Source organism: Volvox carteri, assembly GCF_000143455.1.
Source record: "Volvox carteri f. nagariensis unplaced genomic scaffold VOLCAscaffold_102, whole genome shotgun sequence".
NCBI lineage: Eukaryota > Viridiplantae > Chlorophyta > Chlorophyceae > Chlamydomonadales > Volvocaceae > Volvox > Volvox carteri.
The window spans coordinates 109,327-123,690 of NW_003307645.1; the positions used below are offsets into that span (position 1 = coordinate 109,327).

At 52.1% G+C, this 14,364-nt stretch overlaps 3 protein-coding genes across 3 annotated transcripts in view; all 3 read right to left on the reverse strand.

Annotated features, from left to right (window-relative positions):
- The window catches only part of VOLCADRAFT_108267 (allene oxide cyclase), a gene marked incomplete at its 5' end in the record, with an annotated part of 7,903 nt that extends 3,297 nt beyond the window's left edge, over window positions 1–4,606 (reverse strand). Inside the window, 4 exons of the mRNA XM_002958667.1 lie at window positions 2,247–2,377; window positions 2,774–2,893; window positions 3,272–3,352; window positions 4,562–4,606. Coding sequence (XP_002958713.1) covers window positions 2,247–2,377; window positions 2,774–2,893; window positions 3,272–3,352; window positions 4,562–4,606 — 377 coding nt within the window. The remainder of the gene's footprint in view (window positions 1–2,246; window positions 2,378–2,773; window positions 2,894–3,271; window positions 3,353–4,561) is intronic.
- A 3,971-nt stretch (window positions 4,607–8,577) lies between these two features.
- On the reverse strand, window positions 8,578–10,187 carry VOLCADRAFT_69839 (uncharacterized protein; the record flags this gene model as incomplete). Its single annotated transcript, XM_002958668.1, has 4 exons — window positions 8,578–8,989; window positions 9,167–9,343; window positions 9,854–9,887; window positions 9,929–10,187. Coding segments are annotated over 4 exons (882 nt in total), but the record flags the coding sequence as incomplete, so codon positions are not given.
- Window positions 10,188–11,682: 1,495 nt separating this feature from the next.
- VOLCADRAFT_84579 (uncharacterized protein) lies at window positions 11,683–14,137 on the reverse strand. Its single transcript, XM_002958669.1, has 2 exons — window positions 13,042–14,137; window positions 11,683–12,499 (listed from the first exon to the last, which is right to left on the reverse strand). Exons 1-2 carry the CDS (start codon window positions 13,948–13,950, stop codon window positions 12,311–12,313), a joined length of 1,098 nt encoding a protein of 365 aa, XP_002958715.1. The 5' UTR covers window positions 13,951–14,137; the 3' UTR covers window positions 11,683–12,310.
- Between the last annotated feature and the right edge of the window lie 227 nt (window positions 14,138–14,364).

Below are 14,364 nucleotides of genomic sequence, written 5' to 3' on the forward strand. Positions count from 1 at the left end.
GGCATAAACAGAGTACTCGCAATTAGCGTATAAGGCCCATCTTTCCCGGTAATTCTTAACCTCCATCCACGTCCCAGAGCCTGAAAACTGCACACCATCGTTAGTCAGCTGTTTGAGCGACAAGAGCCGAAACTTAAACCCTGGCACGTAGTAGACGTTCCTAATCTTGATTACAACTGGACCCTTCTGCTTGTGGTAGTAGTAGTTCGCCCCTATGTGGTATGAACTGCAGCTAGCTTGATCCTTCGCGACTTCTACCAACAGGTCCCCGTAACCCACCGCGTAGTGCTCCTCTCCTCCGCCACACTTCAGAGGAATCGGGTCACAAGGCTTGTAGTCCCTTAGTGACCGTGCGTCCGGCGTGACGTGGTAGATAGCGCCTGAGTCCAGGTACCAGGTAGCATCTAGCTCTCGCAGCTGTGGCCCCGATGTCTCCGTACTGCCTGATGCAGCTGCCGACGACACAGCAAACGCTGGAGTGGACTCTAATTCAGAAATTTCTGCCTCCACCATACGCGATGGTGAATCCCCCAGCTCCAGCATGAACACCGGGCGCTCAACCACGGCAGCGTATCCGCCGTCGTTTCCAGCGCCTCCAGCTCCACCACGGCAACGTCTGTTCCGGCACTCTTCAGCAGTATGACCCAGCAAACGGCACTTCGTACACTCTTTCCTCGGCTTGGGACACTCCTTGGCCTGGTGACCAATCTCCTTGCAGTTGAAGCATCTAATGCCAATACCGCCGTACTTGTTTCCACGCCTGTAGCCTCCACCGCGGCCGTTACCGCCGCCGCGCTCGTTACCCCTATCTTGATCGCCCTTGCCGATCGCCCGGCGAAGAGGGCGTTGGGCGGTACGCTCGTTGATGCTCGTTCGTCGATAACGGTCTCGACGCCCATCAGGTTGTTCTCGAGCTCCTCCAGCGTCTTCGGCATCAACGTTGTACTATAATACGGTGCCCCCTAAGGGCGACCGAGACCGCGTTCGCATCCGCCACAGACTGCTTGCATGCAGTAAGCTCCGCGACAATGTCCTTAATCTTCTTGACGATATCCCTGAGGCTTTGAGTAGGCTGCATCTTGGGCCCGTTAAAATCCTTCCACAGCCGGAGCACGTGATGCTCCATCAGACCCTTGTACCGTTCGTCTAGCGCGTTGAGCAACTCCCGCGCGTCCTTGTGCTTTCCTAAAAGCGGCAGATCTTTATCGTCTAGTAGTCCGCAGATGACGGCGCACGCCGTCTGATGCCGTTCGACCGAGGTAGGATCATTTTCGTCGAGTGCCTTGACGAGCGCATTTCCAGCTTTTGACTTGATAATCTCGGCTTTCGTTCGTATAAACCACGTGATCTTATTGGCTACGTTTAGCCTTTCCGTGTAGGACAATCTCTCAGACATTTGCGTCGTTGCCACCGGCCTTATCCGGGGCTCATAACCTGTTGTAATTGGTAACTATGCCGTTGCTTAAGCACGTATTGCATACAACCTTAGCACATCGTTGTGTTACGAGTTAGGTAGATAAGCGCCAGAACTAATAAAGGCAAGAGCCCAGAAATGCCCGTGCAATCTGCAAGGCATGATACCGAAACCAGTTCGTCCAGAGAGCTGACCGCCACAAACTTAGTTCCACAACAATATCACTAATCGACTCAATCTAAGTGTTAATAATAACAGTCGGAGATGGTAACAAGAACGCCCCTGGCAGTCCCCGTCGGCCATCAAGCCCCCGGCTTCTGGCCATGTTGCCTCGCCCCAGGCACCAGCAGCAGCAGCCAACCATCTTCAGACACACGAGCTGTCTTCTATGGCTGCCACTAGTGGATGCACCCATACCCACGCATCGTACCTACCCATGCGGACCATGGAAAGGGAAACCATCCATAGCCACACCGCCGTTCACAGCGCTGGATAGAACGTACAACTTCGCATTATTACAAATCTTGAAATGCGAACGCAATTGCTCCCTGCTTTGTGAATACGAGCTCTACCCCGCCGAGCAATTACTGATGAGCAATCACCCTCCCGAACAACGACGTCCTTTCCGAAAGTCAACGAAGAGTCCAGGGGCTGCCGGAGATAACCACAACAGGATCCTACCTTCAGAACAACCCTAAGTCTCCTTTACTGGCTAGGGCCATCCACAGACATAAAATCCATGTTTCGCCAGTGTTCACAAGCAACCTCCAAAGCTCCAGCAGAGCCCCAAGCAAGAGGTGTCCAGCAGCAGCCTTCGTGCATTCAAACGCACTTTGCCTTGGCCTTGAGCCCGATGGTGTACTTCCAGACCTGCCCACCGACCAGCACATCAACCCTGACGCTGCCGCCGGCGCCAGCGAAGATGCCCGTACCGCCCACGATGGCGTTCACAAAGGCGGCTCCCTGCATGCAGCACATCAAAGTCAAATGCACGAATGATACAGCAGATTTTAATTATGTATTGCAATGCAGGTGTATGAATGTAGGGTGACGCTTGAGGGGCTCTCAGAGGGCACGCAGAAGAAAAAAGTACGGGATGAGCGGGGATGCTGAGTGTCATGACTCGTGAGCCGCGATGTGATTCTCGAGGATTTCCGGGCACTGCTACAATCGGACGGCAACGAGCTCGCGCATTGATTCCTTTACCAACTGGGGCTAATCCGAATATCTTAATTTCGAAACCACTCGCATTTGCCCTTTTCACGAAGCCAACCTTTGCCTTCGTCGCGGGACCTGGCCGCCGCGGCCCACCCCTAAATGTACTGTATGGCCTGGTCAACGTGCACGGGTTTCACGCACCGTGTCATCTGTGAAGGGTCCCATGAATGTCATATCGCCAAAGTAGCCGAAGGACAGAGTGGTGGTGCAGTAGTTGTTGGTAAGGCTCAAAAAGTAGCAGATGCTGGTTACCGTTCCAATCTGCAAAGCACGTGGTGTTTGTTGCACGCAACAGGTAACGGCAGCAGCAGGCAGGGCGGCAGGATGCACGACAAGGGCCAACATCAGCACCTCCCCTTAAGACAAAGCTGGCAATATCATAACCCAGGACAGGCAGGAGGTAGTCAGGGATGTAGTCCACGTTGTTGGCCCTTAGCAATTCGAGACCTCGTTTTGAAATAAAGGACACCTCGCCCGTGCTACGCACAATATCAGCTGACATCCCAGAAGTGCTAAAAATTAAAAATAGTAAGCAGTCTCTGTTAATTCGGTATCTAGCGCACATATTGCAATTGTTTCTGGTGACTAAACGGACTAAACTGCGAAACTTATTTCGGGTGCCGACGGAAGTTCGCCCACCTTGGGTGTGCCACTGGCCGTAGTGACGAGGACGATGTTAAAAAACCGGTTTGGGTGGCGGGAGGAAACCCTATTATTCACCTGTAACACAACTTCACGACCTGGAAAAGGAGTCAAGGCGGACACGAAGACTCCGTGGACAATTCTAAGGACGGTGTAACCGGAATCGCGAACGCACGCGTCGTGCGGCGAGATTAACTGTAAGGGACTGTGAGTTTTCCCGCATACTCCAATCACAGGCACAATCGACGTATATAATTAAACAAAAAATGCATTCATTCTTAGGATTGATATTAATCATCTAACGGTAAGTCTTTGACGGTAGCCGTAGTACGGTGCATACGGAACTGAAAGGCATCTCGAAGCCGCGGTCAAATAGGGGGGTCCTTGTGAAGCAGCTGCCCGCGTTTCCAAAGCCCGTATGGTGTTGGATTGTAAGGTGCCCAAGTACGTTTGCGAGGAAGAGAATGTGCCCAGGCTGGAGAGGAAAGTGCAGTGGCATATTGGAATGTGAGATTAGGGTAAGCGAGTTACAGGGCGTTTTATTGCACGGGCGAATTGACGTGCAAATCTTTCACCGTAGCATCAGTCCTCAGTTCACTTCTTGGAACGAACATCAGCATAGGTCCAAGCCCTCTCGCTTGGAGGGATATGCAAACAAACATCCTGATAGGGGTAAACTCGCACGCTACCGAGCATTCAACCGAGCACATGCATGCTTAGTTGAATGGTGAGATGCGACCCCCCCTTCATTTCGTGCTCGGCAAGCCTGCCACCGCGTACCGGATATGTTGGCGATGTTACAGAACGCTGCACCTTGGTTTCTGTGCGCATTGCGTACGTTGCTCGACCCCGCCGACCAAAACTACACGTGCTCAACTGAAGACATTCCCGGTGGTTGTGCAGCAGCTCTTGAGGCTGTTGCTGGCTGAAATCCATCCTGAGCTGTTGCAACACGGCTAACGCGGGCACGTCCCTATGCACAGCAAATAGCTGTTCCAAGCCAACAGCGGCGTCCATGTCACCGACAAGGCTCTAAACGTCTTATCTGTTCTTATGTTTAATTCAGTTTATGTATGTTATACTTTGCGCAACTTTGTAATTTGACTTTACTCTGAACAAGGTGCTGCACACAACTGCCTCTTCGCCAGCGCTTCATCTTCTTGCGGCAGTTTCACGAGCCCAGTGTTGCAAGCTACGACGTAGGCTTTCGGTGCTTTCAGATACTGCAAAGCAGCCACGCAATAGTCCAGCCTGTATGCCGGGTGCGACTATGGCCAACATGCCCACCTGCGCAATGCGCTGGCGCACCTGGTCCTTTTCCGCCAAGAACATTTATATACACTTGTACAGGCGCATTTGGAGAATCGCACGCGCGCATCTGCGCGGTAAAATTCGCTCCTGGCTTTTGGGGCGTCATGTACGGACCTTTTATTCGCGAAGTACGACCGGACACATTTGTGCGAGAGGCTGCTTAAAAATTGCTTCAAATGCATGAATAATTAAGGCCGACATAATCGGTGACTCACTTCAGCAGCTGCAGAGGGTTGCCGCGTTGATACGGCAGTCGAACTTATCATTTTCCGGAATCCCATGCGCATGCATTTCACGAGACAAGCTCTGTGCATGAGCACGCCGAGCTGCCTTCGCTACTTATATACCCAGCATCAAGCACAAGCCCACATCAAATGCAAAGTCAGTCCCAGGTCGCCGTCACACACGCACGTACGCAACGACTTTCGCGGCTCGCACGAAACTTCTGCCTAACAGCAGCAGCGGTGGGCGGTCACAACAAGTTATTGCGCAACTTGTAACTTGTAACTTGTTATCAGATATGAAGCAGACTTGTGTGAACTGTTAGTCTATGTCACTTTGTGAAACGCTGTGTGACACCCACTTCAAATGGTCACGCACGCAGCGAACGTGGCGAGTTGCTGGAACGCGAATCAAGTGTTTCTGCTAGCCAAAATGATTAGTTTCATGTGCATCTGCGCATCTAACGATTACGCATTGCCACGGCCGCGGGGGTTGAGCGGTCGTGGAATTAAAGGTCCACATCCGGTTGTCCGCTACGTAGTGTCGAGCTCTCCATGAAGACCTCCTATTTATCGGTGATATGGCTGTTTACTTCGTTGTTCGCCATTTATTTTGCCGGATGCTTCTCCATGTCCGTTTCGGATCAAAATCCCTATTACTTTCTTGTGCTGCTGATCCTGCCAAGCAGTTCTTTCCGCGTCAGTCCCTCCATTGATCGTAGGTTGATGTTCGCTTTATTGTCATGCAGCTTCTTCTTTTGAAGCGGTGTCAAGGACGTGGCAGGCTTTTGCATGTACATACGGCTACATGACATTACAGTGCCGGCAACTTCGGAAGGGAGCCGTCGGCGTGAAAGTATTAGGTGGTTATTCTGACCTCTAGGAAGTAGTCAGCGACAAGACCTAGCAAGTTAACAAGCAGACAAAGCGTTAGTTAGGAAGTTAAGGACGCGTTATCGACAGAGCGCCTTTCAGTTGTCTATCCATAATTGATATAAGCCATTCGCACTTACTTGGGTAAATTGTAAATTGGTGAAACAATTAAGACATGGAGACTTATGAAGAAATCTTACTGATCTGCCTCAATAAAATAAACCGACCAATATCATTACTGACGGCCCATTAAGTGGACATTAAGTGCTCAGGGTGGTTATCAAGTAAATCCCGTCCCCATAGTGCTATTAACACACTCATTCCCATCGATTCATATGCATGTGCTCAATATGCGTGACGATCACCTGCATTCATGTCCCATCCAGCTGCAGCTGTTTCTTCCATGCATTACCTGTACGGGATACGTCTGCTCCATGCATGATGTACGAGAATTCCATGCATGAAGTGCCAGGCGTGCTCCTTCACACCATATGTTCACTGGCTCACAAGCACACATGCCTTTTGCCTCCCAAGAGGTTGGTTTCTAAGTACAAGGCGTGCCCCAACCATGCAGGAATTCCATCAAAGCAACTGGGTAGATTGCAATGCTTTAAGCCACTCTAAAGCTTTGCTTGTAGCACTGCCACCGTCAGCTTGTTTGCACTATCATTTGCAGCAAAGCAGTGACTATGATCAGGGAGATCTCCTCTAATCACTGCTATTATTATCATCAGTCAAAAGTCAGAAGTCAAAAACGAAAGCAGGCTCTGTATATGTTCTACCTTGACTATCAGCATTCAAACGCGATATCAATCTCACAAAAACACAACGAGCGTTGGTTTTGAGCTGCAACGGCACAAAGAGACAACGCAAAGAGTCTCTACCAGAAGAAGACAACAAAAGCAGATGAAGATGACAACAAAAGCAGCGAGATGACAACAAAAGCAGATGAAGATGACAACAAAAGCAGCGAGATGTATTCTCTCGCAGCACTAAACGAAGCCGTACGTCGTACAAGCCAAATGCGAGATCTCAAATGCACAGGCACATCAATTTACCACAAGTGTTCGTAGCAGAAATTTCAAACACTCAAAACACCCGTTTTAGTTTAGGGAAGTCTGACCGGAATTCAACAACGAGAATATCTATCTGCTTTTATCGCTTCAACCTAGGCTTATGCACCAGAAAGCTTTGGCCCTCCGCCAGCAAACCAGTCACAACACCAATGATGAGATGCTCAAATTACGACGGTGTTCGCCATGATGACCACCATCGCGGCCCACGCAATCCAAAGTCCGCGCACCTGCATGCACCAGCCATCTGTATGTGCCGCTAACAAACGCACAAAATCATATGCATCAAGTCGGCATTCACAGCGGAAGAGCAGATGGTAGAGGGAGCCGGCAGAAAGCCAAGGGCAGGCGTGGAGAGGTTGCGGTTTGTGGGTTCCAAGTGAGACATGCATCGTGGAGGCCTCTAAATGCCGCTGTTGCATGCGCAGTGACGCTCAGCATTCTGGTATACTGGTACATGCAAGCCGGTGCCCACGCCCTGCCTAGCCCATCTTATGCCGTCGGCGCCATTTCAGTCATGACAGGCCTGATCTTTCCATTTACTGGCTCGCTGCAACCATCCGACCATCCTGGGACATCCATCCATCGGCTTGATTAGGAGCGAGTACAACCGGAATACACCCAAACCTTTTACAGAGGAAACATAACAGGAGAGATAAAACCTACCGGCAAAGGTTTTACAATTGCAAAAAGTCACCAACCAAAACATACTCACAAACAGTCGTCACTGTGTGTAGTGGCTGGCGGGAACTCCTGGATCAAATGTGGAAAGCTGGTACGCAAAGAGATAAGGCAAAAAGATAAGGGAAATATCGATCCATGCGATAGACCAGCTGCTGCACCTTCCATCCGCCATAAACACATCAATACATACAAGCGAGTCGTGCGCTTAGCTTAGACCTTGACGGCATATAGTATCGAGAATTTCAATTCTGATCTGTTGATGAACATACATACATCGCAATCGAAGATTCAATTAACTTACCTAAACCTTGTTAAGGAGTCAACACGCGCGAACCGAGTACAATGCCCATGTGCTCCATCACGCGTAAAGGAGCTTTCCACGCCTTACCAGACACACCTTACCAGCTCTATGAGAACTCTTGTTTCTTGGCCGGATTTATGACGATATAAAACCACGACAATTTAACAATCCCAACGCATCATCTCGCCTCAAAACAGAACCGCAGTAAGCATACGCGCGGTGCCCACGCCGCAACTGGCCTCTTGCCACTGGTTATAGCTCTAGTCGAAATTTGGCAACCTTCTTTACACCTCGTACCGCTGCCTACTCCAAAGATCCCAACCCTAAGAATACAAAAATATTAGATTCGCCCAGCCCGAGGAGGGCCAAATAGAATATTTCGTACAGTAGCAGCAGCGACAGCGGCAGCAGCGCATGGCCGCATAAAACCTGGCATCCAAGTTTTCTTGCCCGTTTCATTTCCAACCTGCCACCAGCACACCAAGTTCGTGTGATCATCGCGTTCCAGCGCTTCCTAAGGGAGCCGAAAAAACTTCGCGTATGATATTCCACCCATGCGCGGTCGCCTGCATTCACCCAAGCCACGGATAGGCCCACCTCCATCCGCGCCCGGGCCCGCCCTGAACCCCCCAACTCCTCCAACGCGCACCTGTGTCAACAACACACATACACATACACACAGTGCACACACACAGGCTTCCTCCGACCCTGGACTCGTCATCATATTCCTCACCTCCAATACCCCGGAGTGACAACATCGAGCACACGAGTCCTTCCCTCCTGCCAGCTCCATCCGGCCGCCACCTTAGCAGCAGGACACCAAGGTAACACGCAACAATCTTAACCGGCAGCAGATGGAGCCCTGACCACAGCCGCCGCCGCTGGCACGGAAGGTGGCGCCGGCGCCAGGCGCGTCAGCTCCCTCTTCGTTACCTCGTGCAGCTGTTCCTTCAGCATGAGCATCAGTGCAGCGTTGAGTGCTGTCTGCAGGATCTTGGCACGCAGGCCCTTGAAGAATCCGCCCAGGCCCTCGTTGCGGGCTGTGTCAACCATGACACCCCATGTTGTGGCGCGGTACGCCGCCGCGCCACCATGACCCTTACCGACCGACGCCGATGACGACGCCTGCAGCCGTGCCTTGATCACGATCAGCGGGTATGTCACTACCGTCGCGCCAATCTTGGCGAGGGCGCCGGCTAAGAAAACTTCACCAGCAGACAACTCAACGGATGTAGCACCAGCAGCGGTACGGCTGTTGCTTGCCGCCTTCACCTTGGGAGCAGTCGCCGCAGATATTGCTGTAGCTGTTTCCATGGCCTCGTCGCTATCCGCGGAGCAACGCCGCGCCAGCTCGTGCTCCTGATCCTGCTGTGTCGCGCTGGGCGAGGCGAGCGCTGCATTCGCGTGCACCAGGCGCTGTGCCTTCCACAGCTTGAGTATCGCCTTGATCTTCTCAAACAGCATGTACTGCACTGCGGGGTTGGCCAACAGAATCATGCTGGGCAGCAGACCCTTCCAAAATGCCCCCAGGCCGCCCTCCTTGAACACCGAGTTGATGGTTTCCCTGGTGGACGGCGGCCGCCGCTTCGAGTTGACACCCGCCAGGCTCTGGTAGCCCTGTTGATGTTGTCAAGGAGTTTTGGATTTCGGAAGCAAGAGGAAACGAGAGAGGAGAGGAGAGAGGAGAGGATATATATAAGGAGAGGACAGCGGTATGTAAGATAGGTAAGCGGTGGAGTAGTTTTTGGCTTTGTGGAGCTTTTCCATCGCAATCACACACTACGGAAAGTTCAGCTTGCATGCGAACGGGCACCGGCGCTAGGGTCGCTTTGATATCGGCAGGTCACGCAGTTTTGACGTCACGACAGGTCAGGTCAACGCCACTGCGAGGTGTGCGGAGGCAATCAGGCAAAGCCGTCCAAGCCGCAGGCGGCAACATTTACGCGCGATTTAACCTGCTGACCTGGCAAGCTACATGGCTTATATCCCTTCCAGCAGGCACCCACACACCTACACACACTAGTCACATCCAACTCGTCACCGACGGCATCCGCCGTGCATGCAGTGACACATTCACGCACCGTCCAAAAACGCCGTTACATGGAATAGAACCCACAGACAATCCATAACACATTCCGGTTCTTGTTTGCCTACCTGGCACGAAGGTCCCCCTCAGTCCTGTACATGCCACCTGGGCCCAGACTTACCTGCATGCGCGTCGCCACCACAGATGCCGGCATCGTGATCAGCTGGTTACAAGCGCCAGCTATGGTGGCCACCAGCAAGGACGCCAAGACGCCAATGTCCTTGCTGCGGCTCTCAGCGCCGGCAACGCTGTTGCCACGCTTCGACCAGGCGACGGCTTGTTCCCGCAGCTTGCTGTAGAAGAAGAAGTAAACGCCGCTGGAGAGCGCAGACTCGACCACATTGGGACCAAGTCCAGCGTAAAGCGTTGATAGCTGTGCGGCCGCGACAGCGCATTCGAAGCGAAGGAAACAGGCAACAAGGTGCGAGAGTGTGCGTCAGCACTGCCAATGTCTGAGCATCAGAAACAAGAAAAAGCGCGGCGTGCTGAATATTGGAGGAGGGATCAACGGGAGCGAGTTTGTTTGGCTTGTTTCCGTGGAGGAGAGAGATGTTGCCTGGAATGATGGCCATATGTTTGCAGTCCGAAAACGGCGGAGATGGAACAGCGAGGACAGGAAAGTGCACTTTTACCGGCAAATCGACGATCGTGGAGTGTGAGCACTCAGGAAATGGACATCATACAACGTCCAATACCGCGCACGTTCGTGAGGCACGGTTTGGGCTTTGGGAATTGTTTCTTTCGGTTCAGCAGGTTCGGGACAGCGGGTAGGTAGGAATTACCTTCCAGGATAAAAGAATCCTGGAAGGTTCAGGCGTATGTGAGGTGCATAGGATTGAGTTGAAAAGAAGACGGATAATGAGGAGTAAAAACCAGCGGGGTAATTTAGGGGAAAGGATTGAGCCCCCTTATCTCCCACGTGTAACCCAAAGGCTTTTACGGGGGATGGGGTTTTCTGTAGGCCTGGGAGAATGGTGCGACCTGGGATAATGGTATTATTTCGAGGTCCAAGGCGGACCGTGGTACACACGTGGGGTGGTAAAGGGACTGTCCTCCAGGCTTGCACAAAAAGCATAAGTGAAATATATTTCTCCAACCTATGGCAATTACACGGTAGTCCAGTTTGCACCTTGTATTGCTGAAGGAATCGAGCCACCGCAAGGAACCGAGAGCTGGCTTCTGCTGCCTCGTAAGCTCCAGAAGTGGTTCCCGTAGAGAGGGCTTGAAGCGTATATATTGTCTGCGACGAATGCATAACACTTGCGTCGTGTCAACGTCGCGTAATGGTTTCGGCAAACCTGACGAAGATTAGGGTTCAAGCTGCGCCACGCATCGCTACGCCATAGGATGGCTTGCAGACAATCACACCTTAAGGGGATACGTTGCTAGCAGCGCAATTACGCTGCCGAGGGCACCTGAACATCCCTCAACAACCGCATTGGATACGGCTATCGAGGCCGACATAGTCATTCAATGGACTATAACCAAGGAAATCTTTGGAAGATCAACTGGCGCTTAGGTAGGTGAGTTTCCGCCAAGGTCCAACAAGTCAGCAACGCATTCCACTATCTCAGCGATAATTCAACGCTTCCAAGATCCCAAAGAGTAGGTTCGAGCAGCACTTGTTGTCCTCCAAGGTCATAGATGTTGCAGGAAATGTTACATCTACGTTTAACTCATGATAAGCGACGAATCATTGGACGCATGAAGGCATACAGGACCCTCCCGTATGTACGCAGGATGCTTGACAGTTTATAACGGCAGGACGCGGCTACAAAAGGAATCGAAAACATGGGGGATTACTCATATCGTCCGACCTGGCAGTTTGATGAGTCGTGGCGTCATTGAAGGGACGTATACCGTGCAAGTTTACGCGTTACAGGGTTCGCAAAAATCAGTCATCGTTGGTTATATGGTATAATAATGCCGACGAAAAGCCCCGCACCAAAATAGTTTAGCGCTGTTGGGGGCAAACGTGTAGCAAAAAGTCATCCGGACGGTTAAGCGTCAACGGATTATCAGTGCTTAAATGCAAAACATATGCATCAATAATAGGGCTAACCCAAGACGGAACTAGCCAAAACGCCCTATGCACCAAGAAAGCAGAAAGCAAAACCTGTCAGCCGTGCCGCCCTTTGCACAACTAATCGCTTTCGATGCCTTCAAATAGCACTGCCACGCTTGTTCAGCGAGGTAAGGGCCATCGATACTCAGACCTGTCGCAAAGATCACAGAAATCCAAAGCCGCCTAACTGCCAATCGCGCCACCGTCAGGACCTTAGCGCACCGGCGGCGCACCCGCTGCTGCTTGCAGCGAACTCCTACCGATGGCGTACCCCTGCCTACCCATCCGCAACATCTACGCATGCCGCCCTCATCGCTACATCAAACGACCTACTACTAGCACCGTGCAGAATGCACCTCCAGACCGCTGTCACCCTCTACAAAACCCCCTACACACATATGTAGAGTTTCGCCTTTAGCAAACTAGATTCGCTTGTGTTCTTCCGAGGAATCCACGACGGTGCCCACATTGTGTCCCGCAGCTGCACGCAGAACGTTGCCCCTCTCCATGACGTTGAACACGAGGACGGGGATATTGTTCTCCTTACACAACGTAATTGCCGTCTCGTCCATCACCTGCAGATTGTCCATGGACACCTGCCGGTACGATAGCTGCGAGAAACGACGACGAGCGCGGGCGCCAATGCAGCAGGGCGGCACGCAAGGGACCGTCCAGTAAGGGGCGCGCAGCGGCACGAGAAGCAACAGTCAGTTATCCAGTCGTCACGGACATGGATAATCAAAAAAGGAGATGAAGAATAAACAAGCTTTAATACCTAATCGCTGAAGATGCACAGGCAAACGAATAGACAATCGCCACCTGGCAGCATGGATGCGCAGTACACGTAAGCTTCCCCGTATAAAGACATCCTCATTCCTCATCACGCACCCATGGCATGAATGACCATTATTAGTAGTGGCCCCAGTCCAGTAACTCCAGTAATCCATTCTTGCCAACATCTGCACACCTACCCCACGCCTCCGCCAAGCTATTGCCATAAGTTGATAAGTTTCCCTGGATCGACTGGACCGCTGGCCGCAACCTGGACCGCTGACCCAGATCCCTGTCACCCAGATCCCTGTCATCCAAATCCCTGTCATCCAAATCCCTGTCATCCAGATCCCTGTCACCGCCACTGCGGCGCTGCCCCTACCTTCTCATACTTCTTGGCATGTTGATGCTTCATAGGGTCGCAGTCGTACACGCCATCAACCTTGGTGGCCTTCATAAATACGTCGGCATTCATCTCGGCCGCGCGCAGAGCTGCAGCGGTGTCGGTGGTGAAGAACGGGTTCCCCGTGCCGGCGCCAAATATGACGACTCGGCCCTCATCTAGGTGCCGGATCGCGCGGCGACGTATGTACGGCTCCGCGACCTCTCTCATTTCAATGGCTGTTTGGACGCGCGTGTCAACGCCCATGTTCTCGAGGGCGCCTTGTAGCAGCAGTGCATTCATTACTGTGGCCAGCATACCCACATAATCGGCCTGCGCGCGGTCCATGCCCTTGGGTGCTGTCGCGCCGCGGAAGTAGTTGCCGCCACCCACCACTACCGCCAACTGCAGGCCTGCCTTGTGCGCTTCCGCAATCTCCTCTGCCACCAGATTGAGGACCGCCGGGTCAACGCCAAAGCCCTGCTTGCCCTGGAGGGCCTCGCCGCTAATTTTTAGAAGTACCCGGGGGTACTTATATTTCGGAGAACGGTTCAGGTTGTTAGACGTGCTGAAGGGCGCCGAACTGCCAGTGCTAGTGCTGGCACCATGGTGGGTGCGGTGGTGGGTGGAAATGTGACTGTCGCCATTGCTGTTCTCCAAGTCGATAATGGTTGGGCTGCCGTAGATAAACGGTTTGTTCTGAAAGTCAACTCCATGACTGCGGCCGTTGCTATGAGGCTTGTGCAAATGGTCGGCGACGGCGGCTCCATTTATGTGCGCGCTGCGGCACACACAAGAAGGAACGGCCTGGAACTGACCAAGACGAATTGCGCTAAGCATGTTCGCACGGAGATATGGCTGCCCTGCTTTGCTGAGGCTGCTGGCAACGCGACGAGACACGAGCTGCATTTTGTGGCCAAGCGAAGTGCACCGGCGGCGTGGCAGAAAGGAGCCCTAATACGAATTGAGGCAAATTGCACTAATACAGGTCACAACAATTGAAATCTGCGACAAGGACTGGTTGCAGAACAATTGTAGTTGGAAATGGTTCAGTTTGCAAATAAAAAAACAGCTACGACCTCAAATCCTGTACCATGTAGCCAAGAGATATTTATTATTGATCTGCTGAGGAAACGTTATAAGTCTTGTGGACTTGCTAGCGGCGGTGCTGAATTGCCTCCGAGACCAGTACGAAGGTGAAACCCAGCGCCTGTTCGCCCCCTGCTTTACCCTAAAATTAGGAATTTTGACATTTTTCAGCTACAAATACGACACTGCCGTCTTATACTGGCAGAGGAGGTCAAGCCTTTGACCATATTGTGC